Source organism: Poecile atricapillus, chromosome 16, assembly GCF_030490865.1.
Source record: "Poecile atricapillus isolate bPoeAtr1 chromosome 16, bPoeAtr1.hap1, whole genome shotgun sequence".
Classification (NCBI taxonomy): domain Eukaryota; kingdom Metazoa; phylum Chordata; class Aves; order Passeriformes; family Paridae; genus Poecile; species Poecile atricapillus.
This window is the reverse complement of record NC_081264.1, coordinates 4,052,612-4,079,700: the sequence shown is the minus strand read 5'-3', so window position 1 is coordinate 4,079,700 and position 27,089 is coordinate 4,052,612. Positions and strand designations below refer to the sequence as shown.

The following is a 27,089-nucleotide window of genomic DNA, read 5'->3' as shown; positions in this document are numbered from 1 at the left end:
CACGTCAATCACGAGGAGAGCAGCCAATAAAAATGGAGATTGGGGAGTGGGCGGGCACAGTTGCCATATATGGGCATGGCGTTCTGTTGCTAGGCGATGGGAGCGGAGGCCCTCATAGAGGGTTTAATTTTAATTCAATTGTATTTAATTTATGGCTATTTCCATGGAAAATCACCTCCTTCTGTTGATACAGAGTTCCCGTCGCCTATCCGTGGTCCTTCTGGAAAAACACTCTTTATTTTTGGCCTTGGTGTTCCACACCTGTGCCTCTCTCCTCTGCTGGAGGCCAGGAATAGGGAGAGACTGAAAAAAAGTTGAGGGAAAAGAGAATGCTTTAAGGAATTGCAGGTAAAGCCCTCAGAATCAGTACCTAGCAAGGTGAGAAGGTGGTTTTCTACCAGGTGCAGACCATCACGAGGAGGGAAAAATAACCTGGTTTGTCAGAAATGAATTCAGGATATTTGAACTGTATTTCAGAGGAAGCTGAGGGGAGACCTCCACAGATGTGCCCAGCATCCCAATCCATGTTGGCTTCCTGCTGCCCTCACTCCATCCTGCTTCCTCTGTGAATGGAGTTTTCCAGAGACAATCCGCCTTTTCGGGCTTGTTTTCAGCAGGAAAAGCAGGATCAGCTGTCTCGGAGCTGCTGTTGCCTCAGATGTTCATTGATTTGTTCTGTAATTGACAAAAGCAGCTGGATGAGCTCGGATCAGCCATCATTGCTGACAGGATCAGCTCTGGGATCTCTGCAGCACACGGAGCCCCAGGCCATCCCTGCAGCTCCAAACTGTCCTCCAGCCAGCAGGAGCTGCCAGAGCCTGGGAATGCCTGCAGAGAACTTTGGGGGAAAATGGGCACTGAAAAGATGAGCAAATCCCTCTTTCCCCCAAGAGGAAACTTCTACACAAACGTGTTTTCCTCAGTGCCAGGGATCTGGCACCTAAAGCTAATTCTGGGATAATTATGGAGCAGGGATGAGTTTTCCCTTTAAAAATGGTGAGAAACACACTTAGAATCTGTTCCCTAATTAAATCTACTCCAGCAGAGAGGGACAACCAGGAATGCTTGGTGTCTTATCCCAGCTTTGATGCCTCTTGGAATGGTCCAAGCTGATGTAGAAGTCGACGATGCCACGTTATCCCTCGGGACACTGCGGATCCTTGGCATTCCCACAGCTCTTCCTCAGCATGGATCCGGGCCAGCTCAAGGATTTCTATCTATGGCTCTGTCAGGAACAGCAAAGGGAGATCCCAAAGGTGGGAAGGAGAAGAGCTGTGGAATGCTGGAGCTGCAGCCTGAACTCGCGGACATCCTGGGAGTTCTTGACGTGGCTGTGCCAAAGGGATCCCATCTGGATCCTTAGAGGAATTTGCATTTGGAGCAGCGTTCCAGAAGGATCCTGGAAGCTTTAGCGTGAGGCTGGGGTTTATTCCTCTCTACCCGAGGGCGAATCCGATGGATTTGGGAGCGGCCGGGTCACTGCAGCCGGCAGATGGCACTGACTCATCTCACTGCTCCATGGAAACACCCCAGCCTGCTGCATTCCCTCTCCAGGACCTTCTGCCTTTGGAAGCAGTGATGCTGGAAAACATATTTGGAGGTTGAGTAAGGCCCTGGCTTCCTTCTGGAACTGTTTGTGCTGGGATAAAATTCCCTTGTCTGCGTGCTCAGAGATTCCTGGGATCCTGGGTGTAGCAGCAGCTGAGGCACAGAGCTTGTGCTTCCCAAAGCAGAGTGACTGTGAGGCTGATCCTGGGGATAATCTTCCCTGGCATGCTTTTGGAAGATGTGATCAGGCAGATACATCAGTGTTGTTTCCTTCAGGCCAGGCTGGAGCGAGCTGGGATAGGGAAGATGCCCTGCACAGATGAGACCATCTGGAAGGTCCCTTCCCACTCCAACCATGCCGCGATTCCGTGATGTTTCCCAGGTGCCAGAGGAGCTGTGGGATCAGGGTGGACGCTTCTCCTGCCACAGCCACGCATCTCCCCCTGTGATGAACGCTCCAACAGCTCCAATTCCACCCGTCTCCCATCTCCAGGGCTCCGATGTAGGACAAGGAGGGCTAAAACGGGCAGGAGGGTGGGAGTGCTGTGGGAGCAGATTACAAAAGGAGCTATTTTTCCTTTAAGCTTCTCAGCTCGCCCCCTGCTTAGGTCCTGACAGCTGTCAGAGCTCAGCAGGTGTCCCAGGGGGATTTGGGAGGGCACGGAAGCAGCTTGGCACACCCGGGGGTGGCACTGCTTGTGGATTCTCTGGTGCTGCCAGTGCCACCAGCGATGGGGACAGTGGTGGCCCTAAATTTTCTATGCTCAAAGATCCTCTTGGACAGCCTCAAGCTCTTCCCTGCTTGGATTTCACCTCAAACCCCACCTGTTTCGGTGTGGGAATGACTGGATCCTCCTGGGTTTGTTTTTTTATTTTTCCCATGATTATCAACTCCAAGCTGGAACCAGCAGGAAATTCCTGGTGGGCAGCAGTCCCTGTCCTGGGGGATCAGGATGTCCTGTGGAATGTCCTGGGTGCAGGATGAGGCTGAGGAGAGGCCGTCTGGGAATGCTCTGGGGACAGCCCAGCTCTGTGGAGGGACATTTGTCCGTAAAGGTGGCAGGAGACGGGATGATGCTCGGTCACCATGGCAACGGCAGTGCAGGGATGCTGGGGACGCAGCTGTGTCCTGGCAGAGGTGCTGGGGAGCTGCTGGAGGTCTCCTGTCCTGATCCCGGGCTGAATTCCAACATTTCAGACAGTGTGGGCAACCTGGGAGGGGCTCTGCTCAACCAGGACGCCCCGAGCTGGATTTGAAAACAGGAATATTCCTGAAATTCAAGAGCTATTTGTGCTCCTAAATCCCAGGAAGAGAAACAAGAGCTCTGGAGCAGAGGCCTCAGAAACCACCTGCCACTCACATTTTGCCTCTCCATGGATCTAAGTTTCCAAAGGCTCACGGAGCCTGGGATATGCAAATGACTCTTGGCATGTGCTGATTGTGATAAATGGGAAGCAAAGCAGGTGGATGATCCTTTAGGAATCATAAAGCCCCTCTTGTGACACCGAGGATATCTGGCCTTGGAATTCTGCACCACTCTTTCCTCAGCACGTACACCCGGGAACAGGGCAGGAGTTGGAAGAAATGGATTTGCAAATGGAAGAAATGGATTTGCAAACCTGTGCTGTTCAGCAGAGCTCAGAGAGCCCCCTTGGAAATATGGAGGCAGAGCCTGTGTCATTCCCAGCTTTCCAGGGTGCTCTGTTCATTGTCCTGTGTGCTGCTGGATATAATGGATCCTTTGAAATTCCTCCAAATTAAAACCTCCCCTCTCCCCCTGTCAGCAGGGACCAGCCCCTGTTTGTGGAACTCCATGGTTATCAGGTGCCTCCAGCACTCTGCAAAAACTCAGAGTTGGGGAATATTTCCCTTTTTAAGGCTGGATTTAGTTCCTTTGGAGCTGGAATGTTACATTCCCCCAGCTGGGCTTTGCTTTGGACAGGAAGAGGCTGAGCTGGAACAGGAGCTGGGTGTGAATCTCCCTGAGCACTGGGAGAGGGCAGTGCCAGGCTCTCTGTCCCTTCCCTAAAGGAATGCCCCTGGCAGTTCCCTGTCTGCGTTTGGCAGCTGAACAGGAGCAGTGGGAATTTGGAAATAAACCCAGCAGAGAGGGGGAAACCCCAGGATCTAAAGCAAGCAAGAGAAATCTCACTTTCTCCTGCAATTTCAGAGGCCTGAGCCAGCAAACAAACAGTTATTTCCCTGTGCCCACGCTGGGTAGATCCATAATTCCTGAGAGACGGGGGAGCAGTGCTCCAAACACGAGCTGCTGGCTGATGGATAGCTGGGATAATGGCACAGATAAATCAGGAGAGAGATCTGCTCCAGGGGTGCCTCCATCCCTGCTCCTGGGAGCCTTGGAAGTGCAAGGCTGAGGTCTGGAAAGGAAGGAGCAAAGCTGAGAAGTTGTGTTTCCTTAGTGTGAAATCTGTTGGGATATAGGAACTGGAATTTTGGCTGGGATTTGGGCAAGGCAGTGCTGCTGAAGAGGAATCAAAAGGATTTGGTGTTTCTTTCCAGCATATCTTGGATTTCTCTACAATCCCAGGGCAGAGGGGTTCAAATCCTGTTCTCCTCTTGGGAAGGAAGATTCCCTTTCCTTCACCTCTCACAAACTGGAGATAAATGAAATGATTCCAGGAGGCTGCTGGGGGTGGGAAGGGGCTCCCAGGGAATGGCTCCAGCTCCTTCCTCCAGCAGCCTGTGGCAATTTTAATTTCCATGGAAATCCTGCCCAAGTCTTCCCAGCTCAGCTGGCATTTTTCTGCTATCCCAGTGATGTTCAAATCAATTCTCTGCCTAATCAGCTTGTAAATATTATTCCAAGGGGTTTTTCCCCCCTCTCTGTTTAGGTGTGTTAGGCTGTGGAAGGAGAAACACATCGGGAAAAAAACAGGAGGGAAAAGCATCTGCTTCTCTCTTCCACTTCCAGCACAACCTGCTGCTGAAATGGGATAAAGACCCAGCTCTGGAACTGCTTTTTCTTGTGGGGAGGGAAGAGAGAGACTCTTGGAGGTGTTGAAATTGAGATTTCTCCGAAGGATTGGAGCACCAAATGTGTTGTGAATCAGAGGCAGAGGGTGGGAATGCATCCCTTGTGTCAGCAGGGAGGCTGTGGATGCACAGGGCAGGAATAGGAGATGCATCAGCCTTGGGAAAGGTGTTTGAGGGTCACATTCCAGCAGGAATTAGAGAGGTGTCCCAGCATCATCTGACTTCCCTGTGCCTGGCATTCCCGAAGAATGGACCAGGATTCAGAGCCAGAGCACAAACCATCGGTGTCCTCCTGGAAAAGGCACCTAAATAAAGGCAGCTTTGACACCAGCATTATTTTTTTGGCCAAGTTTGTGGAAAATCCATCAGGAATTTGCCTTTCAATGTGATTTTTTTATTGCATCTCTGGGGTCTGAGCAAGCTGTGCCCTCTCTCCAGGACCTGCCTGGGTGGGATAAGATCCAGGGAAAGCTGGAAACTTGGCAAACTCCTGTGGTAGAAAGTGAACCTGGGGTTGCTTTTTAAAGGCTGAGTGTAAACACATCCCAGGAACTGCCAGTCTATGGAAAACAGAGATAAGGGAGTCTCTGGGTGCCTCTCCTGGTTTCCCATATTTATTTGATAACTGGTGAATGCAGCAGACGCTGGTGGCTAAAAATAAACGAGGGAGCTGCTCCATGGGATTCTGGTTTGGAGGGGAACAGTCCTTAGTGCCAGCTCAGGAATCCACATTCCCGGTTTTTAACGTGGAAGGGGATTTGCAGCAGGATCTTATCCCAGGTCAGTGTGGGTGTGCCCCACCAGGCTGCTCTTACTGGTGTTACTGGTCCTGCTCTCACTGGGGATGGCTCCAGCGCTCCTTTTGGGATCCCTGCCCTGGGATTGCCGTGATCGTTTGGAGCAGCTCACGGAGCCCACCCAGCCCCAGCACCATCCTGGTACTGGTTTGTACTGGAAGCACTGGGAGGGGGTTGCTGGGGGTGGCTGTGGCCGTCTGGGATGGGGGAAAGGGCTGATCCATGAGCCTGGATATACCTGGGGGATTCATTTTCCCTGTGGGAGTGATCCAGGTGTTGGAGACACCCAGGAATCCTCGGATCTGCCGGGATGAGCTCCTGACCCTCCACCCACAGCGCCGATTCCCACCCAACACAGATCCCTGGACAGGGCCAGGAGCTTTCTTCCCATTTTTTATCAATTTCTTTCCCTCTTTCCATCCTGGAGCAGCTCTGGGCTCCATTTGGCAGCAGGACCTCGCGCTTTTCCTTGGCAAGGGACATAAATTTTCCCAAAGGGAAGGGGAAGGGGAATGCACTGCTGCCATAAACCCTGGGAATGCCAGGAGCCATGCCAAGAGCTCTCCCATGGCAAATCCACTGCCAGGGCTGTTCCCAGTCTGAGCCCAGGGGTCCTGAAGGCGGAGCTGCACTTTGAATTCAAGGATGTGCCAACATCTAATGAAGGAAGAGCCTCCAGGCTTCCATTAATTAACAAATTAGCTCATCAAGAGGCTCCCTAATTTGTCCGAATATAAAGCTGCCCTATTAATTAAACAAGAGGACAGATTTTAATTTGCCAGAGCGCACATTTAATTGATAAATGACTCGTTTAAATCCTTCATGGTGGAATTTTCTAGGAGCGAGGATGGGATATGAGCGCGTGGGGCCCTCCGAGCATGGAGCTCCCGCTCCCAGGATTTGGGAATCTCCAATATCCCATCACCTCTCTCTTAATTGACCTATCCACTAATTGGGTCTGCTTACATCCAGCCTCTCATTCCTCTTCCCCTGAATCCCATTAGCTCCCTGTTTTCCGCAGGGGAATTGTTTTGCTGGAGCTCCTCGCCGGCAGTGCCGTGGATTTGCCATGGATTTGGGAGGACGCCAGGCTGAGGGTGATGGATACCCTGCTGCATCCACATTCCAGGTGGGATATCCTGGGAAATGCTTCAGCTTTCCCTTGGGAATTGCAGCTCCTTTAAGGCAGCTTCTGCCAGAATTCCGTGGCCAGAATTAATTCCTGCACTTGAAGGCCGGGGATAAATCAGAGATCTCCTGACATTCCAGTGATTTCCACACAGAATTAATTCCTCAGGCATCCTCTCCCCAGTCAGATGTGCCAGGGAAGCCACATCCAGCCAGGGTACCCCAAATTCCCTTCTCCCAACCTGTTTTTTCCCCAAAAATCTTCAGGGAGAGTGGGTGAATTATGTGAATCCTGCTAAAATTTCTCATTTATCCCTATTGATTTATAAGGTATTCCCAGTGTCTGGATCCTTCTGGTAGCAGCTGGATGGGAGGTCCATTCTCCATCAGCCAGGAACAGTGCTGGGGACTTCCTGCATCTGCTCCAGGCCATGGATAACAGGGATTCCCTCTGCACTGTTCTGGGAATAAACGTCAGGAATTCACTAACGTTGCATATCTTATGTGAAACAAGGACTGGAGGAAAATGGGAAATGCTGGAGCTGCCAATCCCTGCTGGAGGCTCCATCCTCACCCATGCCAGGGGTTTTCCCGCTCTGCCTTGGAATTCATTTATCATAAATTAATCTCTGACAAGAAAACTGGAGATTTCCCACCTGGCAGATGCCTCTGCGAGTGAACATTAATTGTGGCACAGCTTTAAACAGGGACAGAAGTGGCAGGAGTGAGGGACTGTGCCAGTCCCAGATGGGAGCTGTGAATCACCTCTGGAATTTATGGAGATTTTAGTGAATCACCTCTGGAATTTATGGAGATTTTACGTGTCCAGGCAGGACTGGGATCTTCCAAAGGATAACAACCCCTCTTGGAGGGAAAATGAACAGAGAGTAAAGGCAGAGCTGGGTTTTCTCTCGTGGGGCTGGAGGAGAGGAATTCTGGGCTCCTTCCAGCCAGGAATTGGGAGCTGGAATATCCCCACGGTGTTACCAGCATGCTTGGGAACTGGTGCATCCCTCACTCCTGGATAAACTCCAGTGATCTCCAGCTGCTCCTGAGGGATGTGTTGTGTGCCAGCCCTGGCCCTGGAGTGCCCACCTGGATCCCACCCACGGGTGAGCTGTGCTCCTGGGAACAAAACTGAGGTTATTATTTCCCCCTGGAATTAAAAATCCATGATTTTATCGTGCTGGTGTTCTGGGAGTGCCGGGATCCGGCTGCTTGCGGCCGTCCTGTCCCAGTCCCAGCTTTCCCCAAATCCCTCACGGACAGGGATGCTCCTGCCTCTCCCTGCTGTGCAGTTTTATGGATCCCCCAATCCCACCCAGGTTAAATCAGGCTGTGAGGAACCTTAATTGAATCCTTAGGTTAAAGCCTTTCCATCCGACCTGGAGCATTAATCCCATAAAACATGACACGGAATGTTCCCGTGGCTCCACAGCACAGCTTTCCCTCCCTTTGGGCTCTGCTGCTTTTGCTTTCCAAGGTAAATCCTGGATCTGGCTTCCATCAACAGCACCCTCTGGATAGATTCCTACATTTCTGGATCTATTTAAATAATTCTTAGATAACAGCTGGATTTTGGGGCTGGGCTCCTGTGTGGGAAAGGGTTTGTATCCAGCACGGGGCTGAGCTCTGGGTATTGGGATCAATGATCCAGATCCATCCAAGGAAGATGCTGTGGGGGACCCCCACATCTCCCTGGCACCAATGGGCAACTCCCTCATCCCAGAAATAATCCCAGCCTGGCAAAGGCTCAGGAGTAAAACATATTTTTCTGTTATTTTTACAAATTCCAGGGCAATCAGAGCCTAAGGGACCTGCACCAAAGCCATCCCCCCAGCCAAAAAAACCCCGAAAAAGGCATGGATTGCTCAGAGCTGGCAGGAATGCTGAACCTTCCCGCAAGGAGCTGCTTCCCAGCCCAGAGCTGGGCAGTCCTGTGCCCATCCCAGTGATGGGAAGCAGGATGGGACCATTGAAGTCACCTTCAAGAATCCGTGTCCCTGCAAAGCTCTGCTCCATGGAATGGTGAGTTCCCAGGTGTTGATTGCAAGGAGAACTGGGTTTATTAATTAAAAAAAATATAAATAAAGGAGGTTTCCTTATGGGCGTTTGGGAATTTGGAGGAATCTATTGTTATAAAGTCCTTGTTGTTAAGACAAATCCAGCTGGTGTCTTGAAGAATTGGGAGCAGGAAAAGCACAGCCAGAGGATTTTAGGATGATGCTGAAGGAGTTCAGGGTGAAAGATGAGCCTGAATTCAGCTCCAGCAGATCCCAGCACACGGAATTGAAACCTGTTGGCATCTCCCGTTTTCCCGTGGGATGCTCAGCATCCAAAGCTGGAGCTCTGGAGGCAGTTCATTAATGGAATTTCTTATTCCAAGGCCAGGTTGGACAGGCCTTGGAGCAGCCTGGTCTGTGGAAGGTGTCCATGGCAGGTAGTGGAATGGGGTGAGTTTAAGGTTTTCCCAAACCAAACCATTCCAGGATTTGGTGCCACCTCTGCTCATAAATCCCTGGGCAGGTGCCATCCCCTCTGTCACCTGCTGAGGGGCTCCAAGGCAAGAACCAAGTGTCCATGCCTGGCAATTCCTCATCCCTGCTCCAGGAGCTGTCAGTGGCCTTTGACAGCTGCAGCAGGAATTGGAAATCATGGCTAAATCTCCCGACGTGGCGCTTCCATCACTGCCAGGGGCAGCTGTCACTGCGGGGTGGGGATGGGAGTGGGTGGGGGATGCCACGGATGGGGAAATCCATGGAACAGGGCCCAGCTGTGCCCTGGAAATGTTCCCATCAATCCTCCTCTGCCAAGGGTGGGGTTTGGGAGCCGAGCACTTGGAATTGTCCCCTGGCCCCCCGTGGGTGTGCATCGCTGGGATCCAGCCCCTGGCAGAGCTCTGAGGGAAGCACGTGGGAAAACGGGGGAAAAGGCACAGGATTGGAGGCAAAGGATTGTAGACACAGCTGCATTCCCTATGGAAAACCCCTCATCCCTTCCAGGGTCCTCTCCCGCACTCCCAGACCCATCCCAGACCCTTCCACTTCTCCTCTCCCAGTCCCTTTCCTCACTCCCAGCAGTGCTCGGGCCGCTGTTGGAGGCTTTCTCCAAGATTCCCACATTTTTGGAGCATCCTTTGTCTGGATCAGGTTCGGGCTGGGCTCTGGGAAGTTGTGGAGAGGGACCAGGATTTCAGGAATTATCGATTTCACCTGGCTGTGAGGGAGGAGAGTTCCCAAAATGGGAGGAGAAGGGGCTGGGTGGGTTCTGCTCCCATCCCACTGAAGCAGCTCCAGCAGCTCAGTCGGGTCATTCCCGATTTATCCCGTAATTCTCATCCCGAGGAGCGAAATCAGACACTGAGGAGGGGCTGCCCACCAGGGCTGGGTGTGAGGGGGGAGCAGAACCGGCCTGGTGCCAAATCCCAGCTCCCCGGGTTCCATCGCTGGCCAGGGCAGGTGCCCCTGTCAGCGGCAGGCTTGGCCCGTCCAGAGCTCGGCCAGGCTGGAGCTGTTCCTGGAGTTGTTCCTGGAGTTGTTCCTGGAGCTGTTCCTGGAGATGTTCCTGGAGCTGTTCCTGGAGATGTTCCTGGAGCTGTTCCTGGAGCTGTTCTGGAGATGTTCCTGGAGATGTTCCTGGAGATGTTCCTGGAGATGTTCCTGGAGCTGTTCCTGGAGATGTTCCTGGAGATGTTCTGGAGATGTTCCTGGAGCTGTTCCTGGAGCTGTTCCTGGAGATGTTCTGGAGATGTTCCTGGAGATGGTCTGGAGCTGTTCCTGGAGATGTTCTGGAGATGTTCTGGAGATGTTCCTGGAGCTGTTCCTGGAGATGTTCTGGAGATGTTCCTGGAGATGGTCTGGAGCTGTTCCTGGAGCTGTTCCTGGAGCTGTTCTGGAGATGTTCCTGGAGCTGTTCCTGGAGCTGTTCCTGGAGATGTTCTGGAGATGTTCCTGGAGCTGTTCCTGGAGATGTTCTGGAGCTGTTCCTGGAGATGTTCTGGAGATGGTCTGGAGCTGTTCCTGGAGATGTTCTGGAGATGTTCTGGAGATGTTCCTGGAGATGGTCTGGAGCTGTTCCTGGAGCTGTTCCTGGAGCTGTTCTGGAGATGTTCCTGGAGATGTTCTGGAGCTGTTCCTGGAGATGTTCTGGAGATGTTCCTGGAGTCGTTCCTGGAGATGTTCTGGAGCTGTTCTTCAGCTGTTCCTGGAGCTGTTCCTGGAGCTGTTCTTGAGATGTTCTGGAGCTGTTCTTGAGCCGTTCCTGGAGATGTTCCTGGAGCCGTTCTGGAGCTGTTCTTGAGCTGTTCCTGGAGCTGTTCTTGAGATGTTCTGGAGCTGTTCTTGAGCCGTTCCTGGAGATGTTCTGGAGCCGTTCCTGGAGATGTTCCTGGAGCCGTCCTGGAGCTGTTCTTGAGCTGTTCCTGGAGATGTTCCTGGAGCTGTTCTGGAGACGTTCCAGAGCCATTCTAGGTGCGTTCTAGATCTACTCTAGAACCGTTCTAGACTGCTCTAGAACCGTTCTAGACTGCTCTAGAACCGTTCTAGGTGTGTTCTAGACTGCTCTAGCACCGTTCTAGGTTGCTCTAGAACCGTTCTAGGTGCGTTCTAGGCTGCTCTAGAACCGTTCTAGGCTGCTCTAGAACCGTTCTAGGTGCGTTCTAGAGTGCTCTAGAACCGTTCTAGACTGCTCTAGAACCGTTCTAGGTGCGTTCTAGACTGCTCTAGAACCGTTCTAGGCTGCTCTAGAACCGTTCTAGGTTGCTCTAGAACCGTTCTAGGTGCGTTCTAGGCTGCTCTAGAACCGTTCTAGACTGACTGCTCTAGAACCGGTTCTAGGCTGCTCTAGAACCGTTCTAGACTGCTCTAGAACCGTTCTAGGTGCGTTCTAGGCTGCTCTAGAACCGTTCTAGGTGCGTTCTAGAGTGCTCTAGAACCGTTCTAGGCTGCTCTAGAACCGTTCTAGGCTGCTCTAGAACCGTTCTAGGCTGCTCTAGAACCGTTCTAGGTGCGTTCTAGACTGCTCTAGAACCGTTCTAGGTTGCTCTAGAACCGTTCTAGACTGCTCTAGAACCGTTCTAGGTGCGTTCTAGGCTGATCTAGAACCGTTCTAGGTGCGTTCTAGACTGCTCTAGAACCGTTCTAGACTGCTCCAGAACCGTTCTAGGTTGATCTAGAACCGTTCTAGGTTCGTTCTAGAACCGTTCTAGGTGCGTTCTAGACGGCTCCAGAACCGTTCTAGGTTGATCTAGAACCGTTCTAGGTGCGTTCTAGACTGCTCTAGACCCGTTCTAGACTGCTCCAGAACCGTTCTAGGTTGATCTAGAACCGTTCTAGGTTCGTTCTAGAATCGTTCTAGGTGCGTTCTAGACTGCTCTAGAACCGTTCTAGGTTGATCTAGAACCGTTCTAGGTGCGTTCTAGGTGCGTTCCAGCTCTGCTCTAGAACCGCTCTAGGACCGTTCTAGGACCATTCTCCTACTCGAGTGTTTACCTGAGCCGGTCCTTTTCGAGTGTTTACCCGAGCCAGCCCTACTCGAGTGTTTACCCGAGCCAGCCCTACTCGATCCTGTACCCGAGCCAGCCCTACTCGAGTGTTTACCCGAGCCGGTCCTACTTGCAGCGGGATGTGGTGCCAGCTTTAGGAGCACAGCAGGGTTTGGCCACCCTGTCCCAGCCCTGTCGTGTTTCTGGGGTTATTTATAAGCTCGAGTTGCACAAGGTTGGGACTGGGTTTTGTTTTTTTTTTTCCGTGGTTGTATCAAATCAGTGAAAAAAGGGAACGGGAGCCGTCTCCTGAACATCCTGTCTGTGGCTTCTTTATTTGTGCAGGGAGTTTGCACTTGGATCGGGAGGCAGTGACGGGATCCGGAGCTTGGGACCACAGCCGGTGTGGAGCCAGGAGCCAGGGATGAGCTCCCTGTGGGAAAGGCAGGGCAGAGTTATCCATGGGCATAAACCCAGCTCTAAAACCCAGGATTTGGAGCTGGGACATGCAGTGGGAGCCTCTTTCCTGCTTAGCTGAGCCCAGCTCCTTTTCCAGCCATTCCCGTTAATCCCCACGGCTCTGCCCAGGGCGAGGGAAAGCGCTGCTGGCTGCTGGAGAAAGCTACCCCGGGGAGGGAAAACTTCCTCCAATTTCTTCCCCATTGACTGTGACATCTGTTTTGGGATGAGTCAGGCGGGTTCCCAGCGCCTGTGTGGGAGGGAAGAAGGGCGAGAGCCGGAGGGGTCGGACCTGCCGGTCTCTGGCCGCACATCCCTGCTCCATTCCCACATCCCAGCCCCATCCTCTCATCCCAGCCCCATCCTCTCATCCCTGCCCCATCCCCGTATCCCTGCCCCATCCCCGTATCCCTGCCCCATCCTCTCATCCCAGCCCCATCGTCTCATCCCAGCCCCATCCTCTCATCCCAGCTCCATCCTCTCATCCCAGCTCCATCCCTGCATCCCATCTCAGCCGGGAGCTGCTCCAGGGCGTTTAATCAGCCCGAATCAATTTCCAGCTTTAATTGCTTTGCTCGGTGTGGGTGGCACTCGGCGCTTGCCAAGGACACGACAACTGCCAAAGGCTGCGCCTGGAATTGCTGTTCCCGATGGCTGCTCCTGCACGGATCCTGCTCCATCCCCAGCCCTGGGAGCAGGGATTTGTCCTTCCTCAGGTGCTGCTGCCAGCAGAGCTTTGCTGAGCAGGCGGTGCCAAGTGCCCCGGAGGGAAACCCCAACCCACAAACGCTCGGGATGGGAAATGACATCCCAAGTCAGCGTGTTCTCATCTTTCTAAACACAGGGATCAGTGTGAGACCAGGATCCTGCATCCTGCCCGGCCATGGGCGTGTGGCAGGTGCTGGGGGAAGGAGGCAGTGCCAAGGGATGGGTCGGTTCTGCGGGGCTGCAGAGCTCGGCCTTGCTGGGAACACCGGGATCGTGCCAGGTCTTGGCTCTGGAGCCCTCGGAGCTGCCGGGATTTCCGTCACTGCTCCAGCACGATGGCTCGAGGTCAGCCCTTGGCAAGGCCACGTGCAGGAGCATCCATGGCTGAGCATTCCCAGCCCCACCAGGCCCTGGGGTGGTTTTGGGGAGCCTGCAGGTCCCAGCTGGTGCCACTGGGAGCTGCCTGGGCTGAGCATCTCTCGGTGGCACCTTCTGGCTCCCAACACACAAAAGGAAATCCCATCAGTTTGTGGTTGGTTTTCTCCCTTGCTGGCTGGATTCAGGATGTGTTTTGCCCTGTCTTTACAGCTGAGGGTAATTAATTAACCTTAATTAATCTCCTGTGGTAGATGAACTTCCTTTCTGCTGGGGAGATTGTTGGAGTGACTGGTGGCAAGACCAGGGAGGTGTTTCTGGTGCTGGGGTGTCCCAGTGGGGCAAATCCTGCTCCTTTTCTGGGCTGGAGGAGGGTGAGGGAACATCACTGCCGAATTTTCTTGTGTTTCTTTGTGCTGCCTTTGCTCCCAGCCCCTGCACTGGCTCTTATCCTGCTGGGACTTGGATGGCTGAGGCTTGGGAGCGCGGGAGCTGCGTGGGGAGGGAAGGAATTTTCCCGGTGCCACATCAAGCCTGGGGTTATCCAAACCTCCTGCTCCGTGTGGGTGGGGGCTGCTTAGTGCTCCCAAACTGGGGGGCTGCCCCAAAAACCTCTTGTTCGTCCCCCCTGAACCCCATCCCTGAACCCAGCCTTTCCCATTCCTCCTACCTGGGGGTCCCTGGAGCCTCTCCCAACCCCTCTGTGGCCCCCAAAGAACTTTTCCTGCAGGTGTTAAAGGGGCTGGGGGTGACAGAGCTGCCACCACAGAGCCTCTGCGGGCTGGGGGGCTGCCTGGAAGCAGCTGCAGCATCCTGGTGCTAATGAAATCCATCGGGAAAAGCAGCCCCTGAGCAGCAGGAGCTGCGTTTGGGAGCCAGATTTGCCTGAGGGGAAGTGACTCAACGTCTTGGAAGGAGTTGGGGGCGGTGGTGGGGAGCAGAGGACAGCGGTTGACCCAGGGTGGGGACAGCAGAGCGAGGGGAGCTGGCAGCCACCTGCCTCTCCTTGTGCTCCCGGCTGGAGCAGCATCCCTGCCGAGCGCTCTGTGCTCCGTTATCCCTCGGTGGCTCGGAGTGCTCCGGGCCGGGGGGCGGCACAGGAAAGGAGGCCCCTTGGGAAGCAGCTTGTTGCTTCCTCACGCTGGGTTGTGATCCAGGCCAGCGTTCCCAGCTCCCGGAGTCACACCCTCTCCCAGCTGTTGCTCGCCGAGCATCTCGCTGCCAAGAAAACCTTGGTGATGGATGCAGCTCCCTCCCCGCTCCCTTAAAACCGGCGGGGAGCGGCACCGTGCCTGTGCCTGGTCCCGGAGAGCCGGGATCCGCCTGGGAATGGGATCCCGCTGGCACCCGGGGCACCCCGAGCTCATCGTGCCCAACGCGGAGCAGCGGGACAGCGCTGGCACCGCACGAGGTATCGGGAAAGGTCACTGGGAGGTGTTACTGGGAGCACTGGGAGGTGTTACTGGGAGCACTGGGGGGTGTTACTGGGAGCACTGGGGGTGTTACTGAGGGAGCAGGTGGGACAGGATGTAGTGGCAGAGCGATGGGGCAGATCCAGCCTGTGCCACTCCCCAGCCGGCTCCGTGTTTCTCATGGTTTTTATAACTTTGGGCTGCATTTCCCACTCTCCTGGTGCTCCTCTGCACCCTGCTGGGGACCTCCACAGGTGCCACAAGTGTGGAATATCCCACATGGGAATGCTCCCAGCCCATCCCGGGGGTCCTGCGAGCCCCTGTCAGGAAGGGACACCGGGGAGCCGGTCAGGAGCCTCCTGCCCGGTTCTACAGGGGGATTGGCACATCCCTGCCCGCTTCACACGTCAGGGCTTTTTGGGGCTTCTCCTTTCCCCGTAGCAGCCCCACGAGCTGGCACATCAGCACTTTTCCAGCCCTGATTCAGCTCTGGGATGTTGCGACACAGAGTTCCAATTCCTCTTTTTCGGCTCTCACGGAGCTCGTCTGCGTGGGACGGGGTCAATGTCCCCACCTGATGGGACATGGTGGCCTTCAGCTCCCTCCCACCTGCCATCACTCCCTGCTGGCATCACTCCCTGTCCCCTGGCCGCTCTTGGGTGGTGTTTTCCAGCCCTGAGGGAACTGGGGTTTGTCCCGTGTGCGTGGCTGGAGCCGAGAGCTGGAAAACTCCTGGATCTCGATGACGGAGAGCAGGGGGGCTCTGGTGGAAGGTGAAGCTCTGTCGCAGCGCGGTGCAGCTTTTGCTCCGGGTGTTTTGCATCTCCCTCTGGATGAGCTATCCTGGCTCAGGGCAGGGATTTGTGTCCAGGGATTTGTGTCCATCCAGGCTCAGCTCGTGCTGGATCACCACTGGCGATTTCCAGCAGCACAGGGTCGAGGCCAGGGCACCCTTGGCTGGTGACCCTCGCTTTGGGGTCCCAGTGCAAACCAGGACAGGCTGATTTCCTCACTGGGAAGGCACTGCTGGGTGAACAGCTGGCAACGGGCAGGACCTGATGAGCAGCTTCTCTTCTCCCCTGCAGCAGGAATGGTTTTGGGTCACCCCTCTCCTGTGTGTGCGAAGCCAGGAGCATCCCAGGAGCAGGGCATGGATCTGGGGGAACTGGGGAACAGGAATGGGGAGCAGCCAGGGTGGAGGAGCCTGAGGGGACCCTTTGGCTGTGCTCACAGTCAGGGATACCCAAACCCTTCCCAAAGGTTCCCAAGAGATTCCCAAGCCACTGTGGGCAGCACAGGAGCGGCGCTGGATGGGGCACGTCACTTCTGCCACATCCCCTCCTGTGTCCGGCTAAACTCCGCAAATTCAACATCCTCCCCCAGAGCTTCCCCCTTCCAGCTCTGCTGAGGCCAGCAGCTGGTTTATTCCACGGGCTGCATTTATTTTCCTCATCCCCCCATCCCATGTGCGTCTCCTCGGGATGAGAAACCTTGGCAATATCCGTGTCAGCTCCAGCTGGATGCCAAAGCCACAAGCTCAGGGTCGTTCCCATGCCAGCCCTAACGGGGCTGTAGGAGAAGCACAGATGTCTAATCCAGCCTCGAAGTGCTGAAAATTCCTTGGGGATTTATCCAGCTCAGGTAAACACCTCCAGATTTTTATATATTTGTTAATTTATATTTTTTACAGGGATTTGGGAGGAAAGGTTTGCTGGAGATTTGCAACCAGCTGAGGTTTTTTTGCTCCCCTGTTGTTAAACAATGAGCTTGGGACCTCTGGGATCCCCGCTGTCTTCACCCCAAACCCCCTAATTTTCCCTAAAATCCCAACCTCCTTTGGAGCTGGAGTTTGCAGCCTGTGGGGTGGGAAAACAGCACGGAAGGGAGAGGAGCTGGCAGTGAATTTGGGGGGGGTTGATGTCCTGACAGTGTGGCAGTGTCCCCTCGCTGGGGACAGGGAGAACAGGGTGGCTTTTCTTTGCCCTGCTGATCAGCATTCAGCTGGGGACGCAGAGCACAGCTGGGAGGATGCTCCCGCGGATCCGGGGTGACTTCCTCGCTCTGGGGGGGGCTGAGCCTGCTGTCCCCAGCCGTGCCACATCCCCTGCGGGGTCACGTCCCTCCCGCAGCCCTGGTTCTCTTTCCTTGGGTTTCTTTCCCAAATCTGGAGTGATGCCCCCGAGGTTTTGTCCCCAAAGCCCAAGCCGTGGTTAGGGACAGCATCACCGGACTGTTGGGATGGAGCAGGGAGGATGCTCTGGAAAAAGGAGTTATTTTTGTGCTTTGGTTGCCTGAGAAGTGCCAGGAGAAAACCTTGGATTATTAGAAAAGAGGAGAGCAGAGGAGATGAAAGAACTTTTATTATCTTGGAAGCAGAGTCATTTTAAGCTGCTCAGAAGTACAAACTGCCCTTTTTAAAGGAAATCTTTGCCTGTGTAGGTACAAACACCCAAAATTTTCCCCTTTAATCCTCACACCTTCCCAAGAGCACAACGGGTGGAGCAAAAGGCCGAGATTTTACGAACGGGGTGGCTCTTTCAGCATTTGGTGCCAGGGAAGGCTGGGTTCCTCTGCCAGAGTTTCACCCTGGGAGGGGCCTTTCATGACCCAAATTTTGAGGTTAAACCTCGTTTTCTGGCAGGATTGGGGCTCTTTCTCCATGGGGGCGACCCCACACTGTGGCCAGGAGGATCCATGGGATCCATCCCGACCCATCCCGCTCAGCCTGGCCAGCTCTGCCCAGATAAACACTGACTCATGTTTTTCTGTCCCACCCTGGGCACTGCAGCTTTTTTAAGGCTGCCTTTTCCAGCAATTCCCTTTTTCCTGCGCCGTTCACACGGGCGGGGTGCACAGCCTCGGCCGGGATGCAGGGAGAGGCTGGGGATGCCGGGTGTGGGGGTCCCGGATCCCTGATGGAGAACTGGGATGAGTCTGAGTGGATGCAGGTAGGGATTAAGCTTCCCGCTGCCCTCGGAGCTCTGTGCCTCAGTTTCCCCTGTGGCTCTGCCTCCTCGCTTTGACCTGGGGGTCTCCAGCTGCTGGGGGAGGTTTGGGAGAACTTCCAGCCCGGATCCTCGCTGGCAGGAGCTCATTCCCAGCCTGCTGCTGCTGCTCCCGTGGGGTCCCACATCCTCGTCCCCTTCCCAGCCTGCGGGAGCGGGACAGAGGAGTCAGGGATGGTGGCAGGGCTGGAATCACGGCCAGGAGCTTTTGGGCAGGCTGGAGCTCAGGGTTTGGAGGTCTAAACTCCCTCTTGATGGGCTGGTGATCGATTTACACCGAGGAATGGGGCTTCATCCCGGGTGTCCCGGTGGGGAGTGGGATGCTGAGCGGCGTCATCCCTGTGGATCTGTTGCCATGGCAATCACCGGCTAAAATAAAGGGCAATTGGAGCTGGGTACCCGGAGCTGCTTCCCCATTTGGTGCCTCACTCCCTGAGACTGCCGGGAGCTGGATCCCTCCGGTGTAACCCTGGGCTGGAAATACCGGAGGCATCGATGGGGCGGCCTCGGGTGCCAGCTTGGGATGGGGCTTTCCCTAGGGCATGAGATGCCATGGAATTCTTAGGGATGCTCGGGATCTGGCCCGCAGGGTGAGACCCAAGCTCAGCCAGAGCCATGAACCCCCACGAAACCGGGACCAGCACCTGCCACATGTCCCCAGGGACACCCCTGCCCTCCGGGGACATCCAGGACTGTGGCAGGGCTGGGTGGGGTCTGGTGCCAGCAGATCCAGCGGGGCGTGGAGATCCTGTTTTACCTCCAGCCCTTCCCAAAGCTGAGCTCCAGACATCTGCCGGCAATTCCTCTCTCCCGGGAAGCTGTGCCGGAGCTGCGGGGGAGCTGCCCGCGCCTCCCACGCCCGGAGGAAGCGGGTTGGGGTTTGGGGTGCGCTGGGAGCTGGGATGGAAGGAGGGAAGCGCTCCAAGGAGGGAGAGGCAGAGCAGCTGCCGGGGAGGAGGCGGCAGCAGGGCGGGCACGGACCCGGCTGTTCCCAGGGGATTTGTTCTGTCAATCCCAGGGGATTTTGATCTGTTCGGGGTGTCCCGTGCCGGGGACAAGCATTTTCTAGGGGGCACAAGCGCCAAAGCAAGGGCTCCCCCGGCTTCCCCAGACCCTGGCAGGTCCCAGCCCGGATCCATTTCATGATGTGGCTCGAAGCGTGATGCACTTTGACAGCTCAGGCAGGATCTGATGTACTCAAAAGCTGCTCTGCTGGTTTGATTTAATTTAATTTGATTTGATTTGATTAGGTTCTATCAGTTCTCCTCAACCTGCCTCCAGTAAAAGCCTGGCCGGAGGGCGCCGGGCAGGCAGGAGGCGGTGCTGGCAGCCTGCCCATCCCTAAAAACTCCTGGAGCGGGGCTCTGGCACCGCCCTGCCCGCTGGGATCCGCCGGGCCGAGCATCCCCTGCCCTCCCCGCGTCCCCGGGACTCGGATCCCGCCGCTTTTCCCCGGTCACATCCGTCCCCCGCCCGTCTGCCTTGGCCAGGGCAGAGGGTTTTTTTTCGCGCAGAAAAGCTGGATTTGAACATTTTCTGCTGTTCTCTCGGTTTCCTGTTGCCTTCCCAAGAACAACATCCCTGACCTCATCCTCCCCCGGTATGCGCCGGGATGCTGCCGGTGCGAGAGCCGCCCGTCGGGAATCCCACCCGGCCTTCCCTGGGTACCAAGACAAACACAGCTGCGGGAATGACGGAGAAAAGGCTATTTTGGGTAAATCCTCTGCTCGTTTTTGTTGAGGTAGGAGGACAAAGATGAATAGATTGAAGGGAGAACAGTGGTTTTGGCTCGAGCAGGGAATTTTGAGCCCGGAGACGAGAAGTGAAACACTCTTAGTATTATGTGGCTTCTTTTTTTCTCTTTTTTTTTTTTTCCTTTTCTCGCGGACTTTTGGAGTTTTTTTGCTGTGAGAAATGAGGAGGTTTCATGCAGTTTCTCCTGGGACTCTCCTTTTTTGGGAGAATTTTGGAGAGGCAGGTGGGAGTTTGCTGGATGATTTTCCAGCACTTCCTGGTGCCCATCCTGCCCCTCTGGAACGTCCATGGTGGGACTGGCAGCTGCTGCTGTGGGGTTTGGGATTGCTCCTCCTGAGCCCTGGAAATAAACCAATCCTCTGCCAAATCCCACAGTCCTGCTGTTCCCATTGCTCTCTGCCATCCTCATCCCAACTGGGAACAGAGACCAATTCCCTGCCCAACCCAGCAGGGCAAAATTACCAGAGAATTCAGACAAATAATCCAATAAAATGAGCTTTGGAATGAGCTGAGAGTCATCAGCAACTAAAAAATAATAATAATAAAGGGAGGATTTTACATTTAAAACATGGAAGTGGACACAGTGGGAAGAGGAGAGGGAATTTCTCCCGTCCCTCTGGAGCAGGGGCCAAATGTGGGGTCAGAGTGACCCTGTGGTGGTGAGGGGTGGGGCGTGTCTCATTTTCCCCATGGGCGACACCACAGTGGAAATTGTGGTTGTGGAGCAAGTCCAGGGAGCTCTGGGGTTCTTGGGATGGGATGGGATGGGATGGGATGGGATGGGATGGGATGGGATGGGATGGGATGGGATGGGATATGAGGCTATGGGGTGGGGTGGAACGGGGTTCTGGGGTCCCCAACCTTTCTGGGGCTGTGCCTTTGGGAAGGGGATGACCTGAAACCCCTGTTTCATGGAGCAACGACTCATTAATCAACATTACCATCGCTGGGAGAGTCAGTTCTGCTGATTCTGTTCCTTCCACCGGATCATCGACCTGGATTCATCTCTTCGACCATCGAGGTTTTCCTGGGATAAAACCTCTTCCCAGCTCCAGCTCATTCCCGAGCTTTGCACTCAAACCTCGTTTGTTCTGGCCGCTTATCGTCCCCCGGAGCTGGGCCAGGGGGAGGTGACAGGGTGGGATTTCAGCCCCGGCTGGGGACTCTGCAGCAGCAATGGCAGGAAGGAACAGCAGGAAAAGCCCAGGGAGAAACAATAGCTTCCAACACAAACAGCATGGGAATTTCAAAGCAGGGCTGGCGGGAAGGTGACGCTCAGGACCTTTGGGGTGAAATGCCTCGGGAACAGGGAGGGTCCTTGGCCGTCCCCACGTCCCTCCTGTGAGGACACGGCTGGGTGGGATGCTCTGTGATCCTCGCTCAGCCTTTGGGGGATTTTGGTTTTAACCCCCCTGACCCACACAGGGAGAGGCTGAACCCCCTCAATCCAGGCTCTGGAGCCTGGAGTCTGACAATGGCAAATGATGCTGTTGATTTACCACAATTAATGTGTTTAAACACTGATCGAACCAGGAAAATAACCCTGTGAGAATGCAGGATATAAAACAGATCACACAGATAATGTGCACCTTATTTATACCTTGAATTATTTATTATTTAATTATTACTAGCCTGTGGTTGGTTGTTTGGTTCCCTGCTCCTGAGGATGCTGCTTGATGGGATTTCTGCCCTGGCTTATCCCAAAAGATGCTGGGATCATGGCAGGACCCCACCTTCCCCAGACTGGAGGTGAGGAGGGTCCCCAGGCCAGCACAGCCCCCCGAGGGAGGCTGCACAGGGTTAATTAGTGCCACACCCTGAATGGGTTTCCTCCTTAACCCCACGTCCGGGGGTGAGTGGCCTTCCTTTGATCCTGGCTTTAATGTTACAGCTCACGCCTTAGGCCGGTGTGGAGGGAGCTGCCGTTGTGCCCCCGGACACTGAAGTGTCACCTGTGCCCCATCCCGACGGAGAGGAGAGAGGTGAGAGGGTGCCCGGTGTCAGGGGGTGTGTGGGGAGCTTCCCTTCGGGTCTTCAGTCCAATTCAGCACCAAAAAAAAGAGAGGAATCATAATATGTTGCAGATTGGAAGGCCAGAGCTGTTGATGAGCTGTTAATGAGCATTATCCCGGTTTTTCCTCTGGAAGTAGGCGGGTAATCAACGTTTTGTGCAGGATGAGGCTGCAGCCACATCCTGGTGGAGCTGAGGGGCTGAATCACGTCCTGATGTCTCATGGATGGGGGTGGAAATGGGGGAGGAACTTCGGGAGCATCTTGTTTGGGACCAGTGGGGTTCTCACGGGATCCCCCATTCCCGTGTGTTTATCCCTTCACTCCCTGTCCCCAATTCCCAATTCCCGCTGGCCCTCCTGCTCTCCTCACTGCGATTAACACCAAGTGTTTGCTCAGCAGGGAAAAATCACCGGCTGCAGATCCCAGCATCCCAGATCCCAGGGATCCCAGGGCTCGCACGGCTCGGCTGCCGTTCACACCGACAATGGCGCTTCCCAACCTGTCCGATTACTTGGACAGCCTCAATAACTACAGCGACTACCCGGACTACACCTACGAGGACGCCGGCACCGTGTGGGCAGACCCGGCCCACGACCCCAAGGACATCACCAGGATCCTGTCCGTCATCATCTACAGCGTGTCCTGCGTACTGGGCATCCTGGGCAACGGCCTCGTCATCGCCATCATCACCCTGAAGATGAAGAAGTCGGTCAATGCCGTCTGGTTCCTCAACCTGGCCGTGGCCGACTTCCTCTTCAACATCTTCCTGCCCATCAACATCGCCTACACGGCCATGAGCTACCACTGGATCTTCGGCACGGTCATGTGCAAGCTGAACTCCTTCCTCCTCATCCTCAACATGTACACCAGCGTCCTGCTGCTCACCACCATCAGCTTCGACCGCTACGTGTCCGTGGTGTTCCCGGTGTGGTCCCAGAACCACCGCTCCACCAACCTGGCCTACGGGGTTTGTGTGATCATCTGGACCCTGGGCATCGTCATGAGCTGCCCCTCGCTCGTCTTCCGGGACACGGCGCAGACCCGCAACTCCGTGATTTGTTTCAGCAACTTCTCCCTGTCCAGGAATAAATCCTACGAAGGGCTGGCGCTGATGAGGCACCGCACGGTGAACATCACCAGGTTCCTGGCTGGGTACATCCTCCCCATCACCATCATCACCTTCTGCTACATCGCCATCGTCTTCAACCTGCGCCGGAACCGCCTGGCCAAGTCCAAGAAGCCCTTCAAGATCATCGTCACCATCATTGTCACCTTCTTCCTCTGTTGGAGTCCCTACCACCTGCTGAACCTGCTGGAGACGGTGCCCAACGCAGTCCCCTGGTCCGTGTTTGAGATCTTCATCCCGCTCACCACGGCTCTGGCGGCCTCCAACAGCTGCATGAACCCCGTGCTCTACGTCTTCATGGGCCAGGACTTCAAGAAGTTCAAGGTGACCCTCCTTTCCAGGCTGGTGAACGCCCTCAGTGAGGAGACAGGACACTCCAGCATCGTGCACAGGAGCTTCTCCAAGATCTCCTCCATGACTGAGAAAGAGACAACAGTTGTCTAAGCCCAGCCTGCAGGAGGGGCAGAGTCCCCTGGTGTTGGCACTGTGAGGGTGACCACCCCTGTGGTGGCCCTGGTGTGGGTCAAGCATTGTCCAGCACTGTCCTACAGCCCATTTCTGACTGGTGTTGCTGCCTGAGGGCTGGCAGGGGGTGGAGACCCCCAAGGCGTGGAGAAGACACAACCACCCTTGATCTTGCGTGGGATTGCAAAAATCCTTGTGCCAAACTAAGGAAACGTTTTGGGGCATTCCCATCCAACCCTCCCCTGACCTGGGAAGGGCTTTCCTGGTGTTCTCCAGAGGCACCGTGGTGGGTCACGGGATATCAGGAAGGCATCTCCCGTGCCATGGGTGATCCCTGCCACGGCCAAATTGGTGACACTCCTCTGTCCCATGGCTGTGTGTGGCTCCTCATGGTAAATTCCTGCGGGATTTTGGTACCAGGACGAAGTGTTTGTGACTGTTTTGGGAAGTGTCCTTATGAGGGGCTGGAATATCCCATCTCAAAAAACTGAGAAGTCTCAAATATCTTCTAAGATCCAGACCCAGGGCCACCTTCCAGTGTGGGGATTGGGCTCACACACAGGGGCACCAGCATGGAAAACTGGGAGAGAAAAGAGGGAAGGGTCGATTTGGGATGTCTTTTTATGTTTCCTCTTGATGGGCACATTCCACACGGTACATCCTGCAGAGCAGTTGGATGTTTGGGACCAGGAACGGGTCCACGAGCTGGGAATGAGCTCCTGGGGAGGACCTGCTGTCCCCTTGGGTATCCAGGGGAGAGTGGCAGCTGCTCCCTGGTGGGACCGGTCGGTTCTATGGGATGATTTTTTTCTCTCCCATCTTGGGAGACTCCGGGAATCTCGTGGGAGACTCCGCTGCCCCACGCCAACCTCTGCAGTGAGGGACGGGCTGAGCCAACACCTTGATCCAATTTCACGCCCAGTTAATTTGAGAGCTCCTTCTCCATTAGGGCTCCTTCACCACGATCCCGGTGTCACCCTCACTTATGTGTCACCCCCAGGACAGCAAGGAATCCCTGGAGCTGGAATTAGGCAGCCCCCAGTGGCCCTGGGGACACTTCAGGAGGTCCCTCAGGGAGCTTTGTGCAGAGTTTTGACACATTGGCAGTTGGGAGTCTGCTCCCAGGTGCCTCCAAAAGCTGAAATATTTATTTATAGCTTTCCTTGGAAATCAGAAAATGGAAACTAAAATGGAGAGGCAGCTCCCAGGAAAGGCCAGGGAGCTGTTTCCAGGCAGCACATTGTGCCAGCCGCAGGTAGGAGTAAAGCTGCGGTAATCGAGCCATGGGAACGCCGCGGATCAGAGCGGACACTGCAGCGGGAGCTGGATTTCAGGATTTTGGGATTTCAGGATTTCAGGATTTTGGGATTTCAGGTGGATTATCCGGCGTCCTCTCCGCCCCGGCGCTGCCTCGCTGCTCCTCCTTCATCTACATCGCCTCCTTCGTGTGATGGGACACTCAGCACCTGGATTGTCTCCGTATCTCCTGGGGTTGGGATGCACCCGCTTCCCCAGGGAGCACTGCCACATCCCTGCACCATGCCACGTCCCATGGCTGCTCCCAGCCCTGATCCACAGGGATCCACCCTGGATCCATACCCATGGAAGATGCAGTGCCTGAGGAGGCAGCAGAGCCTCTCTGGTGGTGGGAGGAGGCTCCTCTTGCTCATTTTCCCCAGTATTTAATTAATACTGCTGGAAAGTTGCCAGGATCCTATTAGGAGTGGGATAGGCCAGATGGGATGGACGGGACAGATGGACAGACAGGGCGGTGACAGGGACACACAGAACTTGCAGAGGATCTGTTTAGGGAACAGTGGGAATGGGATGTACCTGGAGCCAGCAGCCTCTGGGGCTTTTTGGGCTCAGGGTTTGGAGAGGGCCTGGATGTGGGAACAGTGGGATGAAGCCTCGAGGACTGGATGCCATCCCACTGCCCCTCGGGTTGGCGCTGGGATGTTTTGTGATGGATCCAGGATGCTCCTCACTAATCCTGGTGTCTGTTTTTTCCAAGCCCATCTGTTATTACTCCAAACAGCTTTCCAGAAAAATGAAAAGCAGTGCCTTGGTACTTACCCTGGGGTTAAATCATCACTGTAATGGCAGCTTGGGAATCCCAAGTTTCCCAAATATTTGAATCCGTCTTTGTAGCTGTTTGCTTATTTAATAAAAGCTCTGCTTTCCAGACAAACACCTCGATGTGTGGAGTGGGAAGGATCCCAGGGTTTTTCCCAGTGTGTATTCCTAACCCCTGGTGTGGAATTTGGAATTGTGGAGGGGTTTGAATGGCTGAGGTGGGATCTGAGCCTCTTGGGTGGGTTTTGGGAGATCTCCCATGGATGATCCAAGTGTTCTACCCCAACATCCATCCAGACACCGGTGCTGCTGTTCTGTCCCCTCTTGTTCCTGATTCTCCTCATCCTGGCAGGTTTTGGGATGAAGATGGGGAAGAGGAGGGAAGAATCCACTGTTTTTTTCCTGCTGGACCTGGTTAGCTTTGAATTAACATCCCCAAGGAATATCAGTGATTTCTGTTCCCGTGTCCCCTGCTGAGACAGGCAGCAAACAGCTCACCCAGGCAGCATTAAAAAATGCACATTTTTATATAGCTATAAAATGGAAGCAGGGAGGAAAAAAACATGCCTCAGAAAATTTCAACGTCCCCAGCCAGGTTTTTCTTCCCTTTTTGGCAGAGTGGCTAAGAAATGCAGCTCAGTACTCAAATTCCTCGGATATTCCCGAAATACTGCAGGAGCTGCAGCTCTGGAATCTCCCAGGGTGCTGAGGATGCATCCTGTCAGCATTCCTTGGGTTTTTTACAGGGCTGGATATTTTGTTCATGGAGGGGAGGGGGCTGCACTCCCCCAGAGTGTTGGGAAGCTCCAAAATATTAAATCAAGGATCCTTGGATGCGTCCTGGTGACCCAATCCTGCCCCTGCGCTGCTCAGTTGGAGACATCCTTAGCTATTAATTAACAAAGTCCTCTTGATTAACAGCAGCAGGAGGTTAATGACTATGGGCAGCTCCAGGGGAACGTGCACAAACTGGAATTAACATCCAGGGAAAGGGCTGGGTAGGAGCTGCAGCTCCAGGACTGGTGGTGCTGGGATCTGCCGCCCCTTTTGGGGAGAAATCGGTGAAATTGGGATGCAGCTGGATGTAGCACCTCGGAGTCAAGGGATGAGTAGGATGCAGAGCCACCACCTTCCCCATGAAATCTGGAATTAAGGCAGTTGTGGGCATTGGGATTTTAGGGTAGATCAGGGCTTGTGGTGAAGAACAGCAGGTTTTGGAGCTGGGGCAAACCCCCCTATCCCAGGACCCTTATCCCAAACCCTGGGACCCCAAACCTTCAGCCCAGGACCCCCATCCACATCCCTGTGGTTTTCACCCTCAGCCCAGAATCCCCAGGCCACAACCTTGGGATGCTCAGTCCATTCCTCCTAAATCCTGTTCCCAACCATCCCACCTCTCCCTGTGCCAGTTCCCCGTGCTGCTGTGGGATTCAGCACCCCCAGACCCCTGGGATGTCGTTGCAACCCACTGGGGGCTGTGGCAGGACTGATCCTCACCCAGCACATCCCAAACCTGCCCTCTTCTGCTGCTGCTTCCCTGGATTTACCCCAAACCCAAGGCTGGGTCTCATTTCCTGGCAGAAATTATTCCGGAATACAACAAACCCCATTCCTGTGGAATGTGTTACCATCCTTAATGACAGCTCTTTTTCACTTGGCTGACAAGGCCCTAAAATAAAGCCGTGTTTTCCCTCAGCCATAAATCACTGCCTTAATTCCAAATTGGAATGAAATCTAAAATTGAG

The 27,089-nt window shown here is 54.6% G+C and overlaps 1 protein-coding gene across 20 annotated transcripts; it reads left to right on the top strand.

The window, feature by feature from the left end:
* The first annotated feature begins 59 nt into the window (after nucleotides 1–59).
* On the top strand, nucleotides 60–25,461 carry CMKLR1 (chemerin chemokine-like receptor 1). Of its 20 annotated transcripts, none has more exons than XM_058851135.1 (5): nucleotides 5,180–5,323; nucleotides 6,362–6,469; nucleotides 8,265–8,496; nucleotides 21,556–21,646; nucleotides 22,077–25,461. In XM_058851135.1, the coding sequence occupies exon 5, from the start codon at nucleotides 22,162–22,164 to the stop codon at nucleotides 23,245–23,247; it is 1,086 nt and encodes a 361-aa protein (XP_058707118.1). In that variant the 5' UTR covers nucleotides 5,180–5,323; nucleotides 6,362–6,469; nucleotides 8,265–8,496; nucleotides 21,556–21,646; nucleotides 22,077–22,161; the 3' UTR covers nucleotides 23,248–25,461. The 20 variants fall into 20 exon arrangements, 19 of the variants coding, with proteins under 19 accessions (XP_058707114.1, XP_058707113.1, XP_058707112.1 ...); XM_058851134.1 differs by having other exon boundaries at nucleotides 22,074–25,461; XR_009278914.1 differs by lacking the exons at nucleotides 21,556–21,646; nucleotides 22,077–25,461 and adding an exon at nucleotides 12,296–12,817 and having other exon boundaries at nucleotides 60–5,323.
* Nucleotides 25,462–27,089: the final 1,628 nt, after the last annotated feature.